At 39.0% G+C, this 17657-nt stretch overlaps 1 protein-coding gene across 1 annotated transcript in view; it reads right to left on the reverse strand.

Moving 5' to 3' along the window:
* Positions 1-1732: 1732 nt before the first annotated feature.
* The window catches only part of uchl5 (ubiquitin carboxyl-terminal hydrolase L5), a 38717-nt gene continuing 22792 nt past the window's right edge, over positions 1733-17657 (reverse strand). Inside the window, exons 7-11 of the mRNA XM_061976343.2 lie at positions 15270-15333; positions 14889-14991; positions 14071-14184; positions 3970-4068; positions 1733-2062 (exon numbers count right to left, since the gene is read on the reverse strand). Of these exons, the coding sequence (XP_061832327.1) occupies positions 2018-2062; positions 3970-4068; positions 14071-14184; positions 14889-14991; positions 15270-15333 (425 nt within the window). The 3' untranslated portion in view covers positions 1733-2017. The remainder of the gene's footprint in view (positions 2063-3969; positions 4069-14070; positions 14185-14888; positions 14992-15269; positions 15334-17657) is intronic.

The raw sequence follows: 17657 nt of genomic DNA on the forward strand, positions 1-17657 counted from the left end.
GCTAATGTCGCTATAGCTTGCTGTTCTATGCGCCATGTTTGTTTGTGTTGGCATCACTATGTGACGTCACAGGAAAATGGACGGGTGTATATAACGATGGTTAAAATCAGGTACTTTGAAGCTTTTTTTAGGGATATTGCGTGATGGGTAAAATTTTGAAAAAAACTTCGAAATATAAAATAAGCCACTGGGAACTGATTTTTAATGGTTTTAACCCTTCTGATATTGTGATAATGTTCCCCTTTAACTTGAAGAAAACCCCCTAGGCATGAAATAACACCCACATAGTCAGTCACCTTTCTGTCGAGGGACGACCGTATATGCCTCAGTTCAAGACCGAAATGGGGCCACAAACAAAATATTGTTTAGGGCTACAGAAAGCCTAATATTTTTTTTTCCACTAGGGCAAATAAAGTTGTGAAAATGACCAGCAACCACTCTCCATCCCTGGCCGATTCTATTCAGTGCATTCACAGAGGCATACTTGCCAACCCTCCCGAATTTTCCGGTAGACTCCCGAAATTCAGCGCCTCTCCCGAAAAACTCCCGGGACAAATATTCTCCCGAAAATCTCCCGATTTTCAGCCGGAGCTGGAAGCCACGCCCCCTCCAGCTCCATGCGGACCTGAGTGAGGACAGCCTTTTTTCGTGACGGGAGGACAACAGGGTGACAAGAACTAAATCATCCAGACTAGAGATCAATTGTATTATTATGTTTATTTTACCTAAAAATAAATACATTTATTAATTTAAAAAAAAAGTAATAATAAATACATTTTTACTATATTTTGCTAAAAACATCAAAATTAATTGTATTTTTATTTGTATTTTTTCGTGACTCCTCATTACATCCAGCCATAGAATTATACACTAAAATAAACATATTTCAAATAATTGATTTTAAATTATCATAATAATTCATTTAAAATGACCATATTTAATTATTAAAATAATTGCTTGTTTATCAACAACTTTAGCATTTTATTCATTACATTTTGAAACTCTCAGAAGCCAAGTTATGTTATATTCCTTAATATTTATTTATGCAAGTTTGAAGTATCAATTACCGGTATCTAAACACAGTTTTGTTTGCATATTTTCAGGATGTACATATATAATATGTATGAAATACTTGACTTGGTGAATTCTAGCTGTCAATATACTCCTCCCCTCTTAACCACGCCCCTTCCCACCCCCGAACACGCCCCCACCGCCCACCTCCCGAAATCGGAGGTCTCAAGGTTGGCAAGTATGCACAGAGGTCATTTTATTAGTAAGCTTGCCTGCTAAAAAAAAAAGTGTGCACATTCAATTCAAATCAATATTAAGTGTATATGTATGCAACATTGTTTTCTGCAAGTTACATTTTTATTATTCTATATAAAATGTGCAAGTTAAATTTGTATTATTCTATATAAAATGTAATTTTTGGGGATGTTTTAACTGGATTAATTGCAATTGAATCATTTATGGATTTTTTTGTTGTTCTTAAATACAAGTCTGCCTTCATCAGACCTTTTGGAAGAGATTACAGAAACCAAACTGCATGGTAGCATTTCTATGCTCTATTTATCAATTCATTGTAATAACTCTGTGCAACCAGCAGGTGGCAGTCAGGCACCACCACAAGTCACAAAAGTGATTGTAATGTTAATACGCTCACAAAAACTATTCTAGACAGATGGGTTTAAAAACACAATTGAGGGACATCTGTTCATGAAAACACAACCCATTTGCAAATTCATTGACACTTTTATTATGAAAATAAGACAATTTCAACATGTTTCCTTCGATCATGCACGGAACCTGATGAACACACATGGACACTCTCTGCTACACCTGCAACACAGTTCTGAAGTCTGGATGCAATAACACAGTGGAAAAAGTGCTGCAAATGTGCATATGGCAGATGTACTCAATGTATATATGGCTAACAGGCAAAAATATCATGACTGTAGGCCTCAGTGTGTGTGCGTGTGTACACAACAAAAGGCCTTTTTCAGAAGTGTGATCATGATTACTTGGCCTCCTGGGATTTTTTGGCGCACTGTTTCTCCTTTGCCTGGTAAAAAAATAAATATGCATGAGTGCACTTAGTTTAAACATGAATCAGAAAGTTAATTTAACATCTTTTCAACAAATCCTTAAATGATCACATTATTTTGACATACTGATTTTGCACTCTATTTTTCAGAACTGTGCCGATACCTTTAAAGCAGGGGTGCTCATTACGTCGATCGCGAGCTACCGGTCGATCTCGGAGGGTGTGTCAGTCGATCACCAGCCAGGCATTAAAAAAATAGTCCTAAAAATGAGCGATCATAAATCTTCACTATGACGTCACTTTCGTCACTTGATTGACATTCACGGCACCCGAGGGTCTTCTGAGATGACGCTGGCTGCTGCCAGCTCATTGAAATTACCGACTGGAAGGCGAGAAACACTTTATTTCAACAGACTCTGGCGCCGTACCTGTCGTCAAAACTCCAAAGACCGACTGCACAGTTGCACAGTTGAGCTAACAAAATAAGAGTCTCAGAAAGCTGGCGTGCACAAGCTAGCAAGCTACGGAGTTTGCCGACAATGTATTTCTTGTAAAGTGTATACAAAGGAGTACGGAAGCTGGACAAATAAGATGCCAAAAACCAACCACTTTCATGTGGTATTGGACAGAAAGGAGGACTTTTTTTCTCCTCCATTCGAAAATGCGGACAATATCAGCACTACTGTCTGATTCCTATCAATGCAAGTCATCAGAATCAGGTAATACACCAACTTATATTCTTGTCTTCATGAAAGAAAGGAATCTATATGTGTTAAACATGCTTGTATTATCTTTAAACACCTTTAACTTATTAACAATATTAACTACCGGTATATGTATTAAACATGCTTGTATTATCTTTAAACACCTATAACTTATTAACTATATGTGTTAAACATGCTTGTATTATCTTTAAACACCTTTAACTTATTAACAATATTAACTATATGTGTTAAACATGCTTGTATTATCTTTAAACACCTTTAACTTGTTAACAATATTAACTATATGTGTTAAACATGCTTGTATTATCTTTAAACACCTTTAACTTGTTAACAATATTAACTATATGTGTTAAACATGCTTGTATTATCTTTAAACACCTTTAAGTTGTTAACAATATTAACTATATGTATTAAACATTCTTGTATTATCTTTAAACACCTTTAACTTGTTAACAATATTAACTATATGTGTTAAACATGCTTGTATTATCTTTAAACACCTTTAACTTGTTAACAATATTAACTATATGTGTTAAACATGCTTGTATTATCTTTAAACACCTTTAACTTATTAACAATATTAACTATATGTGTTAAACATGCTTGTATTATCTTTAAACACCTTTAACTTGTTAACAATATTAACTATATGTGTTAAACATGCTTGTATTATCTTTAAACACCTTTAACTTATTAACAATATTAACTATATGTGTTAAACATGCTTGTATTATCTTTAAACACCTTTAAGTTGTTAACAATATTAACTATATGTATTAAACATTCTTGTATTATCATTAAACACCTTTAATTTTTTAACAATATTAACTATGTGTTAAACATGCTTGTATTATCATTAAACACCTTTAATTTTTTAACAATATTAACTATATGTGTTAAACATGCTTGCATTATCTTTAAACACCTTTTACTTGTTAACAATATTAACTATATGTATTAAACTTACTTGTATTATCATTAAACACCTTTAATTTTTTAACAATATTATTTATATGTGTTAAACATGCTTGCATTATCATTGAACACCTTTAACTTGTTAACAAAAACATATATTTCATAAATTATATATATGAATGAGGTAGATCCCCACGACTTGATCAATTGAAAAGTAGCTCGCCTGCAGAAAAAGTGTGAGCACCCCTGCTTTAAAGTAACAAAAATATTGAAATGGATATTCACCTTCTCCACCAAAGGAATTAGCTGCTGGTGCTCTGCCAATGTCTTCAATAACTCCATAATGAAGGGAAGATAGTTGTGCTTTCTCCTAATGTTTTCAACCTGTAAGAATATACAGGAATCCAAAGAGGGAGAGGTGTGTGTGACAAGAATGGATTGTTAGAAGAACAACACTGTCAATTTCACCTCGTGGTCATAGCAGTCCCTTCAAAAAAATAAAAAATAAATAAATCAAACTTCTGCATTAACTATAATGTTCACTAACAATCAAATTATTGCGCCAATCACAGTCCTTTTCTCAACAATCTTCTTGCCGATGGTCTTTGAGTACATTCCAGTCTTGTGCAGGGTCGGTACTGAAACTGGTTTACGGAATGGGTGGTCAAAAAAATAGATTTTCAAATGTTCTTATTGTTCTTAATCGATTAAAAAAATTCAAAAATCGATAAAAAAGAAAAGAAAAAAGTATGCATGTGTATATATGTATATATGTATATATATATATATATATATATATATATATATATATATATTCTTTTTTTTTTTTTTTTATCTGTCCTATCCAGCCACTCAGGCAAATCATATTGTCGATGTAGATGCCCCTACCTGCTGTACAGATTTTACTTTACAAAAGAGAAGTGTGAGTTAATTCTCTTGTTACCTGATTTTTGTTTGGCTTTATTAAATGTTTGGGTAGAATTTTATTCAACAAAACCAGTTTTTGTTTTTTTTAAGTAACACAGAAACGTATCACAGCTGTCTGTTTATTTTATGGAGGAATGTACAAAACCCAAAACCAGTGAAGTTGGCACGTTAAATAAAAACAGAATATAATTATTTGCAAATCCTTTTCAACTTATATTCAATTGAATAGACTGCAAAGACAAGATATTTAATGTTTGAACTGGAATTTCTTCTTTTTTTTTTTGCAAATAATAATTAACTTAGATTTTAATGGCAGCAACACATTGCAAAAAAGTTGCCACAGGGGCATGTTCACCACTGTGTTACATGGCCTTTCCTTTTAACAACACTCAGTAAACGTTTGGGAACTGAAGAGACCAATTTTTGAAGCTTCTCAGGTGGAATTCTTTCCCATTTTTGCTTGATGTACAGCTTAAGTTCTTCAACAGTCCGGGGGTCTCCGTTGTGGTATTTTAGGCTTCATATTGCGCCACACATTTTCAATGGGAGACAGGTCTGGACTACAGGCGGGCCAGTCTAGTACCCGCACTCTTTTACTATGAAGCCACGCTGTTGCAACACGTGGCTTGGCATTGTCTTGCTGAAATAAGCAGGGGCGTCCATGATAACGTTGCGTGGCTGGCAACACATGTTGCTCCAAAACCTGTATGTACCTTTCAGCATTAAAGGTGCCTTACCCATGCTTTGGGCACTAATACACCCCCATACCATCATCATTTGGATGGTTCTTTTCCTCTTTGTTCCGGAGGACACCACGTCCACAGTTTCCAAAAACAATTTTAAATGTGGACTCGTCAGACCACAGAACACTTTGCATCAGTCTATCTTAGATGAGCTCGGGCCCAGCGAAGTCGGCAGTGTTTCTGGGTGTTGTTAATAAATGGCTTTCGCTTTGCATAGTAGAGTTTTAACTTAAATTTACAGATGGAGCGACGAACTGTAGTTACCGACAGTGGTTTTCTGAAGTGTTCCTGAGCCCATGTGGTGATATCCTATACACGCTGATGTCAGTTGTTAATGCAGTACCGCCTGAGTGATCCAATGTTACGTGCAGTGATTTTTCCGCATTCTCTGGACCTTTTGATGATATTACGGACCGTAGATGGTGAAATCCCTAAATTCCTTGCAATAGCTGGTTGAGAAATGTTGTTCTTAAACTGTTCGACAATTTGCTCACGCATTTGTTCACAAAGTGGTGACTCTCGCCCCCATCCTTGTTTGTGAATGACTGAGCATTTCATGGAAGCTGCTTTTATACCCAATCATGGCACCCACCTGTTCCCAATTAGCCTGTTCACCTGTGGAATGTTCCAAATAAGTGTTTGATGAGCATTCCTTTTTTGAAACATGTTGCAGCATCAAATTCCAAATGAGCTAATATTTGCAAAAAATAAAGTTTTCCAGTTCGAACGTTAAGTATCTTGTCTTTGCAGTGCATTCAACTGAATATAAGTTGAAAAGGATTTGCAAATCATTGTATTCTGTTTTTATTTACGATTTACACAACGTGTCAACTTCACTGGTTTGGGGGTTTGTAGTCAATCATAGAACTGACACCTAATGTTCTTAAAAAGTATTTATTTTGAATCGACAATCGTTTTGAATCGGGAATCGATTCTAAATCAAATAGTTAGCCCCCAGAAGCTAATCGAATTGTGTGGTGCCCAAAGATTCACAGCCCAATAACAGTACTGCTATCGACGTAAATGATAGTAAACCAGACTGAAAAAAGAAGCTATTGCAACGGTGCCTAATTTGGGTGCTAAATGAATGCGGACTCAGTAACCTGCAAAAAGTGCTTGATGATATTATAGTAATGTCTTGTAAGTAGGGCGCATACAGTCGCTTGCTCTTTCTAAACTTTGTCAACCAAACAGGTCAACAGCATCCCAGAGATACAACACCGCTAGCGCTACCTACAACCAGGCTACACTGACAAAAACACATCACTTCCTCATTATTCACCAATCAACTGCCACGGTCAGAAACAAGGATTCATGAACCCTGTAACTATGAGCATCAACATTATAACACAAGAAAGTCAGGTTTTTTTGCATATTCTCCATCTTCCGTATTGTTGCTGGTTTTGCTGTGATAATTATGACAATGTATTGTGGATTGTAATTCTTGTTAAAAAGTAGAGATGTCCGATATTATCGGCCGATAAATGTTTTAAAATGTAATACCGGAAATTATCGGTATCGGTTTCAAAATTATCGGTATCGGTTTCATGAAGTAAAATATACAAGTTTTTAAAACGCCGCTGTACAGAGTGGTACACGGACGTAGGGAGAAGTACAGAGCGCCAATAAACCTTAAAGGCACTGCCTTTGCGTGCCGGCCCAATCACATAATATCTAAGGCTTTTCACACACCCAAGTGAATGCAATGCATACTTGGTCAACAGCCATACAGGTCACACTGAGGGTGGCCGTATAAACAACCTTAACACTGTTACAAATATGCGCCACACTGTGAACCCACACCAAACAAGAATGACAAACACATTTCGGGAGAACATCCGCACCGTAACACAACAGAACAAATACCCAGAACCCCTTGCTGCACTAACTTTTCCGGGACGCTACAATATACACCCCCCGCCCCACCTCCACACACACACACACCTCAACCCCGCCCCCCCCCCCCAACTTCCTCATGCTCACTCAGGGAGAGCATGTCCCAAATTCCAAGCTGCTGTTTTGAGGCATGTTAAAAAAAAATAATGCACTTTGTGACTTCAAAAATAAATATGGCAGTGCCATGTTGGCATTTTTTTTTTCATAACTTGAGTTGATTTATTTTGGAAAACCTTGTTACATTGTTTAATGCATCCAGCAGGGCATCACAACAAAATTAGGCATAATAATGTGTTAATTCCACGACTGTATATATCGGTATCGATTGATATCGGAATCAGTAATTAAGAGTTGGACAATATCGGAATATCGGCAAAAAGGCCATTATCGGACATCTCTATTAAAAAGGCATTAGATTTTCACAAAAATGTGTATGTTTTTCATTTTTTAAGTACTAGTTTGGGCATCATTGAAAAGTACCAATTTGGTACTACAGACATCCCTTGTTTATCGGAGTTAATTGGGACCGGACATGACCGCGATAAGGATTTCGGGGAAGTAGGATTACTATTAATAAACCAAATATTTTCATAGTGAGAGCATTAAAAATTGTTTAAGACATTGTAAATATTTTAACTTTACACTTGCTTCACTCCATCTAGGAGCCTTGAGTTTGTTCTACTGTAAACTACAGTACTCACGGGTAGACAGAGAGCGCTCTCATTAGCCACTAAAACACGGCCACAATGTGGAATTACTTGATCACAATCTGGGTTATTTCTTGAAGTTAGCACCGTGCTTCCATGTGTGAAACCACAGGTGTTAATTGTTCTGCACAAAGTTAGTCCTCTTGACAGTTGCAGCTACACCTTAAGCTGCATTGTTAGCATTCCGTGTTAACTTTGCGTGTCTGCGTTGTGTCGATCACATCAAAGTTATGTTATTGATGTTGAAGTGCATCACAAGAGTTCATCTCCACTTTGACTGGACAGGAGCTAATAGTTTATAGCAGTCTCAGGTAGGGATGTCCCGATTCGATATTTAGATCGGATCGGCTGCCGATATTTGCCAAAAATTGCGTATCGGCAAGGCATGGGAAAATGCCGATCCAGATCCAGTTTAAAAAAAACTCCGGTCCGTGTTTTCCAATGCACCGATTTAAATAATACATTCCACTTTTCTGGTGCTCCGCAATTTCCTTTCCGCATTTTCCAGCACACCTTCAACACATCCACAATTCTCACGCAGTTGCTTTTAGCTGCTGGCATTACACGACAGGCTCTTCTCACTCTTTCCTGTGTCTCCCTCTCACAGACAGCGAGCGCATCTTCTTACACACGTCACATACTGTCACGTCATACGTCACATACTGTCACGTCATACGTCACATACATATACGTCCTCTCCCAGCAGAGAGCGAGGTAGCGGCATGGCTAACGTTAGCTGTGATGCTAGCGCAGCCGCTAAGGTGCGCGCCTGCTCAAGCGTCCCCTGCGCACGGCAAATCTATGCCACGCACAAAATCAAATAAAAAAATAAGCGCATAACAATTTTCGACACACGGACACGACAGAGACAACAGTTTTCGTCATCATTGTTCAAATATTGTGACGTCTGTCGAGACGCTTATCCCCATTCGGTGCCACACGTCCACACCATCAAAATGCAGAGGCAAAAATTTCCACATCAACACCGTATGAAAAAATTAGTGATTTTTTTAGTTGTGATTTCCTTCTCTGCATGAAAGTTTAAAAGTAGCATATATTAATGCAGTATGAAAAAGAATGTTTTAATGTTGACATGCAAGCCTTGAAAGAACATTTAGAAAATCAAGACTACATTTCCTGCAAATGGGTGCATTTCTACCCTATATTTTAACTTTAGATTTATTCTCATATCAAACTCTTTTGGCTGTCTTTTTGACACTTACATCCGGCGCCCACCTCCACACCCTGGATTATAAATAATGTAAATAATTCAATATGATTATCTTGTGTGATGACTGTATTATGATGATAGTATATATCTGATAGTATATATCTGTATCATGAATCAATTTAAGTGGACGCCGACTTAAACAAATTGAAAAACTTATTCGGGTGTTACCATTTAGTGGTCAATTGTACGGAATATGTACTTCACTGTGCAACCTACTAATAAAAGTCTCAATCAATCAATCAAAACACATAGAATCATCATACTGCTGTGATTATATGCATCAAGTGTTCATTCAAGGCTAAGGCAAAATATCGAGATATATATTGTGTATCGCAATATGGCCTTAAAATATCGCAATATTAAAAAAAGGCCATATCGCCCAGCCCTAGTTCAATGATGCCATTTCTGTTTGTCATGTATAATTTTGTCTATTTTGTGTTTATCCTTGAATAAACAGGTCAGTTTCTTGTTACCAACCATTGTGTATTACCGTATTTTCCGCACTATAAGGCGCACCGGATTATTAGCCGCACCTTCTATGAATTACATATTTCATAATTTTGTCCACCAATAAGCCGCCCCGGACTATAAGCCGCGCCTACGCTGCGCTAAAGTGAATGTCAAAAAAACGCTGCGCTAAAGTGAATGTCAAAAAAACAGTCAGATAGTTCAGTCAAACTTTAATAATATATTGAAAACCAGCGTTCTAACAACTCTGTCCCAAAATGTACGCAAATGTGCAATCACAAACATAGTAAAATTCAAAATGGTGTAGAGCAATAGTAACATAATGTTGCTCGAACGTTAATGTCACAACACACAAAATAAACATAGCGCTCACCTTCTGAAGTTATTCTTCATTCGTAAATCCTTCGAATTCTTCGTCTTCGGTGTCCGAATTGAAAAGTTGCGCAAGCGTGGTATCCAAAATGGCCGGTTCCGTCTCGTAGAAGTCATCGGGAGTCAGTGTCGCTGTTGTTCTGTGAATCCTGCCTTCCGGAAAGCTCGGACCACAGTTGTGACCGAAATATCTGCCCAAGCATTTACGATCCACTGGCAAATGTTGGCGTATGTCGTCCGAGGCTGTCTGCCCGTCTTAGTGAAGGTGTGTTCGCCTTCGGAGCTGTGTGAAAAAAGCCACCCGGCCTCTTCGCGTAAACTTCCCTTAACCACTCGCTCATCTTTTCTTCATCCATCCATCCCTTCGAGTTAGCTTTTATGATGACGCCGGCTGGAAAGGTCTCTTTTGGCAAGGTCTTCCTTTTGAATATCACCATGAGTGGAAGTTAGCATGGCAAGCTAGAACCACAGTGAAGGATGACTTCATTCCCTGTGGTGCGAATATTCACCGTACGTGCTCCCGTTCCACAGTGCGGTTCAGTTGCTGTGAAATACGGTAGTAATCCGTGTGCGGATGGAGAGATTGCGTCTTTTTATGAACCGGATCGCTTAGTAGGAGCCATTTTGTGGTCTTTACAGATGTAAACAGGAAATGAAACGTACGGCGATATCCGCGCGTTTTTTCTTCTTCTTCCGGGGGCGGGTGAAGCGCTTCCTGTTCTATGGGGGCGGGTGAAGCGCTTCCTGTTCTATGGGGGCGGGTGAAGCGCTTCCTGTTCTATGGGGGCGGGTGCTTTCCTTGGCGGTTGCTTGCGTAGAAGAAGAAGCGCTTCCTGTTCTACCGGGAAAAAAGATGGCGGCTGTTTACCGAAGTTGCGAGATCGAAACTTTATGAAAATTAATCGTAATAAAGCGCACCGGGTTATAAGGCGCACTGTTAGCTTTTGAGAAAATTTGTGGTTTTTAGGTGCGCCTTATAGTGCGGAAAATACGGTATTCAAACTCCCCTAATTCAGCTGGCTAGTTGTTATCAAGAGTACTAAAACCCTTTTCAACATGATTCTGCCTAACATTAACTTTAATACATGCTCGGATAGGCCAGTATCGGTATCGGTCAGTATCGGTATCGGATCGGAAATGCAAAAACAATATCGGTATCGGATCGGAAGTGCAAAAACCTGGATCGGGACATACCTAGTCTCAGGTAAACCCTCTCAAGTGCTACCTGAATGTCCGTTGCTACTTCCAATTGTCGTTTAACATTGCTGGCTTCAAAGGCTCACTAACATGGAAATGTGTGATTGATGAGGCAGGAGTTGAAGTCCTTCAAAAAGTTGTTCTCCTAAAAGTTAACTTGATGTTTGTTACAGTGAAGATACAGTTGCGCCAAGATTAGCAGTGTAACCCTTAACCTGGAAACCAAACTCTGCTTGGTCTCTACAAGTCGGTAATAAAAAATACTGCACTGTAATTAGAGATGTCCGATAATATCGGCCGATAAATGCTTTAAAATGTAATATCGGAAATTATCGGTTATAAAAAGTAATATTTATGACTTTAAAACGCCGCTGTACAGAGTGGTACACGGACGTAGGGAGAAGTACAGAGCGCCAATAAACCTTAAAGGCGCTGCCTTTGCGTGCCGGCCCAGTCACATAATATCTACGGCTTTTCACACACACAAGTGAATGCCTAGCATACTTGGTCAACAGCCATAACGGTCACACTGAGGGTGGGCGTATAAACAACTTTAACACTGTTACAAATATGCGCCACACTGTGGACCCACACCAAACAAGAATGACAAACACATTTCGGGAGAACATCCGCACCGTAACACAACATAAACACAACAGAACAAATACCCAGAACCCCTTGCAGCACTAACTCTTCCGGAACGCTACAATATACACCCCCCGCTAGCCCCCACCTCCTCATGCTTTCTCAGGGAGAGCATGACCCAAATTACAAGCTGTTGTTTTGAGGCATGTTAAAAAAAAACCCGTATTTTCCGCACTATAAGGCGCATCGGATTATAAGGCGCACCTTCAATGAATGGCATATTTCAAAACTTTGTTCATATATAAGGCGCACCGGATTATAAGGCGCACCTATGTCAACAAAACAGTCAGATAGGTCAGTCAAACTTTATTAATAGATAACAAACCAGCGTTCTGACAACTCCGTTCACTCCCAAAATGAATAAACAGCTGATTTACTCGTGTTACGTAAATCAAACGTGCAATCACAATATAGTAACACGTGAAATAGTGCAGAGCAATAACAATATATCAATAACTCAACGTTGCTCAAACGTTAATGTCACACAACACAACACACTAAATAAAAATGTAAAGCTCACTTTATGAAGTTATAGCTCATTCACAAATCCCTCGAATTCTTCTTCTTCAGTGTCCGAATTAAACAGTTGAGCGAATACGGCATCCAACATGGCCGGCTCCGTCTCGTCGAAGTCGTCATTAATGGAGTCAGTGTCGTTGCCGTTTATTAGTTCAGTGACAATTTCTGCCTTCCTGAAAGCTCGGACCACAGATGAGACTGAATCAGCCCAGGCATTTACGATCCACTGGCAGATAGTGGCGTATGTCGTCTGGCGCTGTCTCCCTGTCTTGGTGAACGTCACGTGTGTTCGCCTTCTGTCATCCACTGTTCCCACGCAGTTAGCAGTCTAGCTTCGAATGCCCTGTTGACACTTTTGTCAATCCACCCGGAATGACGGCGAGTATTGAATTAAGCGCGTAAGCGTGTCTCTTAATGTGATGTTATGAGCTAGCAAATATAACAACTACACTACCCAGTATGCAACGATAGTGACGAGCATGCGCGGTAGCCCTGAGAAGCGTTGTTGTATGCTGGCAGTTAGAATGTGGTTATGAGCACGCTGTGAGTAAACGTTGAGAACTCAGTTAACACGCCTCGTCTGCATTATTTATAATTAGACAGACAACACACTTAATAGGAGCCATTTTGGGGTCTTTACATAAACACACAAATGGAAATGAAACGTCACATATCCCAGCATGCACCGCGCGCTTCTTCTTCTTCTACAGGGAAAAAAGATGGCGGCTGTTTACCGTAGTTGCGAGGCCGAAACTTTATGAAAATTAATATTAATATTAACCCATATATAAGGCGCACCGGATTATAAGGCGCACTGTCAGCTTTTGAGAAAATGTGTGGTTTTTAGGTGCGCCTTATAGTGCGGAAAATACGGTAATGCACTTTGTGACTTCAATAATAAATATGGCAGTGCCATGTTGGCATTTTTTTCCATAGCTTGAGTTGACTTCTTTTGGAAAACCTTGTTACGTTGTTTAATGCATCCAGCGGGGCATCACAACAAAATTAGGCATAATAATGTGTTAATTCCACGACTGTATATATCGGTTGATATCGGAATCGTTGATTAAGAGTTGGACAATATCGGCAAAAAAGCCATTATCGGACATCTCTAACTGTAATACATATAAAAAAAACTTCTTTTAACACTTAATCTAAGGCCAAAAACATATAGAATGTATTTTTCCAAAAATCTGCGATGTGTTGAAACTGCAAGAGCTGAAGCACAATGTAGCGAGGCATGACTGTAATATAAGTTCAAATGCAAACAACACCCATCTGTAGTCTTGAGTAGGTCTATAATCTTGTCCTTAAGCTCTTTTACAGCCCTTTCCCATTGTGTTGGAGACATAGACGGAAGAGTCTGTTACTGTGACTCGGGTCATTTACCCACTTAACAAATTGAGCTTAAGAGTACTTTTCTAATAGGGACAGGACTTATTTGGGTGCTTGATGGACCCACGATAGGTCTATGAGTGTCAGAATTGCTGGTCAGTAGGATAGATACCGTACTTATTTGTCCTGAATCTAACGCAAATTATTTTATAACCATGATTTCATGTTTTTTTCTGGAAGTTGTAAACACATTCTGTCTCTCTTGGGCACAATAACTTATCACACAAATCCTGGACTGTTCATAAACCTACCAAATCAGCAAGGAATCAACTACTTTGGTACCAACCTTATATCTTTTAAGTTTCAGATTTTCCTCATCAATAAGGAGTTGATACTTGGCGATTTCCGACTGAATGGAGCTTAAAAAGGTGCTGCTCTGATCTGTGTCCATTGGCTCATCCTAGAAAGAAAATACAAGTTAGTATGTATAAATAATAAAGATATTTTTGCATGATTCCACAGCTGGTTCATGCACCTTTTTTTTCCTTTCTTAAGACCTGTGCTTAAGGCAAACAATACCTGTAGAACTCAAAATCAGAGAAACGGAGGAACAATTAAAAATGACTTCATCTGTTGAGTGGTGTTCAGGATAATTATGGACCTGCTTTGCCTCAAGAGCAAAACAACTCAGCATGAAAACAATTAACTATTGAAAAAATACAAAAAAACGTCCCCGCATCTATTCACTCGAGGTTGACTGAAAGCAGCAGAAGCTAAAAACAGCTTGTGCTGACGTTCAGCGGTTGAGGCTTACACAATGCATGTATTGATTGTAGTCAGGATGACTAAGCAAAATGAGAATTTGTATGACAGAAATAGAGGACGTTCAGACAACACCCAGTGGCGATAATAGCAGTGAATTACAGAGTAAACATTTCCACCAGGAAAAAGGTCAACAAATCTTAGACGTTACTAAGCAATATTTTGTGTAATATTGTATTGAACAAATTGACATTAGACAGCAATAGATGGCATTTCAAAATTGATTCTTAGGAAGGCAAATTAAGAATGTAAATAATGAAGCAGCAGGAGCTGCAAGCCTAAATATGATTTCAAACTTTTCAAAGTCCTTTTCAACGTTTCTACTGATTTGCTTCATCTTACCTCAGTAAGCTGTGTCTGAAGCTCTGCAATCTTCCTCTCGTATATCATCTTTCGGTCTGACACAATGGCCATTAGGTTGAAACGAATCTCTCCTTCACTGTACCTGAGAAAGAGGCCCGCTTAGTTACAATGAATTGTGGCACATTAAAACAAAATTGTGTTTATATATATATATACAGAGACAAATTGAACCGATATTCATTATAATTTGATACTATGAAACAAGGCCAAGTAATGAAATAGTTGAAGAAAATGTAAAGTTATTGTAATGAATTAAATATTACTATGAGTCAGTCAGGCAATATGTTTTTGAGGGCTCTTGCTGTGTATGCTGGTGTTTGAAAGTACATTATAATATAGTCAAAACATCAAAAAAATTACTTCTGTATTCTTTTTTCAATGACTGGGCGGACAGCACTGATCCAATCATCTTGGTTGCACACACCTGGTCAAAACAACAGAAACAAGAATAAATACAATTGTACAATGTTTAATACCAACTGGGACCATAGTTTCACATAAATTGATCATGGGCATTTATGTCATTTGTATTTTCTGAAAAAAAAGACTAATCATTTTCACAAAAAACACAGCAGCAAATACAGGCTCAACTGTATAGTCTCTTCAGCATTGTGTGGGTTTGTTATAATTGTTGCAGTCTAAATGTTAGATTTTGCAGCAGCATTTTTTTAAACTTGTATTATTTTGTAACAACAAAAATGACAACATTTAAAAAAAAAATCTAAAAATAAAGTGTGCTTTATTTGCATCTTAAATTAAACATTGGTTAACTTGACAGCAATTTACCAGTCCCCCTAGGACAGGGGTCGGCAACCCGCGGCTCCGGAGCCACATGCGGCTCTTTGATCACTCTGATGCGGCTCAGCTGCATACTTGCCGACCCCCCCGATTTTCCCGGGAGACTTTCGGATTTCAATGCCTCTCGCAGAATCACTCCCGAGATTTATATTCTCCGATTTTCACCCTTACAATAATAATAATAATAAGGGCATTCCATGGTGGAACAGTATTTAACGCCCTGTACAATCAGCCCAGACTCTTGTTGTATGCATTTTCTGCATGCACACGTAAGTGACAGCAAGGCATACTTGGTCAACAGCCACACAGGTTACACTGACGGTGGCCATATAAAACAACTTTAACACTCTTACTAATAATGCGCCTCACTTTGAACCAAAACCAAACAAGAATGACAAACACATTACGGGAGAACATCTGCACTTTAACACAACATAAACACAACAGAACAAAAACCCAGAATCCCATGCAGCCCTGACATTATACACCCCTGCTACCACCAAACCCCGTGCGTCAGTTGAGGTGGGCGGGGTTTGGTAGCGGGGGTGTATAATGTAGCCCGGAAGAGTCAGGGCTGCATGGGATTCTGGGTATTTGTTCTCTTGTGTTTACGTTGTGCAGATGTTCTCCCGAAATGTGTTTGTCATTCTTGTTTGGTGTGGGTTCACAATGTGGCGCATTATTAGTAAGGGTGTTAAAGTTTTTTATACCGCCACCGTCAGTGTAACCTGTGTGGTTGTTGACCAAGTATGCCTTGCTGTTACTTACGCGATCAAGCAGAAGACCCATACAACGTGTGGCCGGGCCGGCACGCTGGTTGTAGTGGGCGCTAAATGCTGTACCATCACGGCACGTTCGAGAGAATAGTTACCCTGAAATTCGTAGTCTGCCGTAAAAATCGGGAGGGCTGATAAGTATGACGCTATCAAGCGCCATTCATATAAAACTCGCGGGCCGCACTAACATTCAATTTTCATATTAAGGTGTGGGCCGCGTGTCTGAGACCCTTGGTTTATACATAGCACAAAGCAAAAAAAAAACTTTGTATGCAGTGTTATTTCATTTTAAATTTCAAAAGATTTTTGTGGCTCCCATTGTTTTCTTTAATTTGTGAAACTGGTCAAAATGGCTCTTTGACTGGAAAAGGTTGCCGACCCCTGCCCTAGGATGTCGCAGGCCTTTTTGAGATGCCTGAATTTCTTCCCAAAAAATACAATGGAAAGTGCAGGGGTTTTTGTTGCAAAAAATTGCAGTAGAAAGTGAAAGTTGCATTAAATAGTTGTGATTTTCCTTCTGTAATTATAATAGAGAAATTTGCTGAAAATAAAGTAATCAATGATGTACCGTATTTTCCGCACTATAAGGCGCACCTAAAAACCACACATTTTCTCAAAAGCTGACAGTGCGCCTTATAACCCGGTGCGCTTTATTACGATTCATTTTCATAAAGTTTCGATCTCGCAACTTCGGTAAACAGCCGCCATCTTTTTTCCCGGTAGAACAGGAAGCGCTTCTTCTTCTACGCAAGCAACCGCCAAGGAAAGCACCCGCCCCCATAGAACAGGAAGCGCTTCTTCTTCTACTGTAAGCAACCACCCGCCCCCGGAAGAAGAAGAAAAAACGCGCGGATATCACCGTACGTTTCATTTCCTGTTTACATCTGTAAAGACCACAAAATGGCTCCTACTAAGCGACAAGGATCCGGTTCATAAAAAGACGCAATCTCTCCATCCGCACACGGATTACTACCGTATTTCACAGCAACTGATATTCCTGTGAACCGCACTGTGGAACGGGAGCACGTACGGTGAATATTCGCACCACAGGGAATGAGAAGTCATCCTTCACTGTGGTTCTAGCTTGCCATGCTAACTTCCACCCATGGTGATATTCAAAAGGAAGACCTTGCCAAAAGAGACCTTTCCAGCCGGCGTCATCATAAAAGCTAAC

This window comes from Nerophis lumbriciformis, linkage group LG14 (assembly GCF_033978685.3).
Source record: "Nerophis lumbriciformis linkage group LG14, RoL_Nlum_v2.1, whole genome shotgun sequence".
In the NCBI taxonomy this organism is placed as follows: domain Eukaryota; kingdom Metazoa; phylum Chordata; class Actinopteri; order Syngnathiformes; family Syngnathidae; genus Nerophis; species Nerophis lumbriciformis.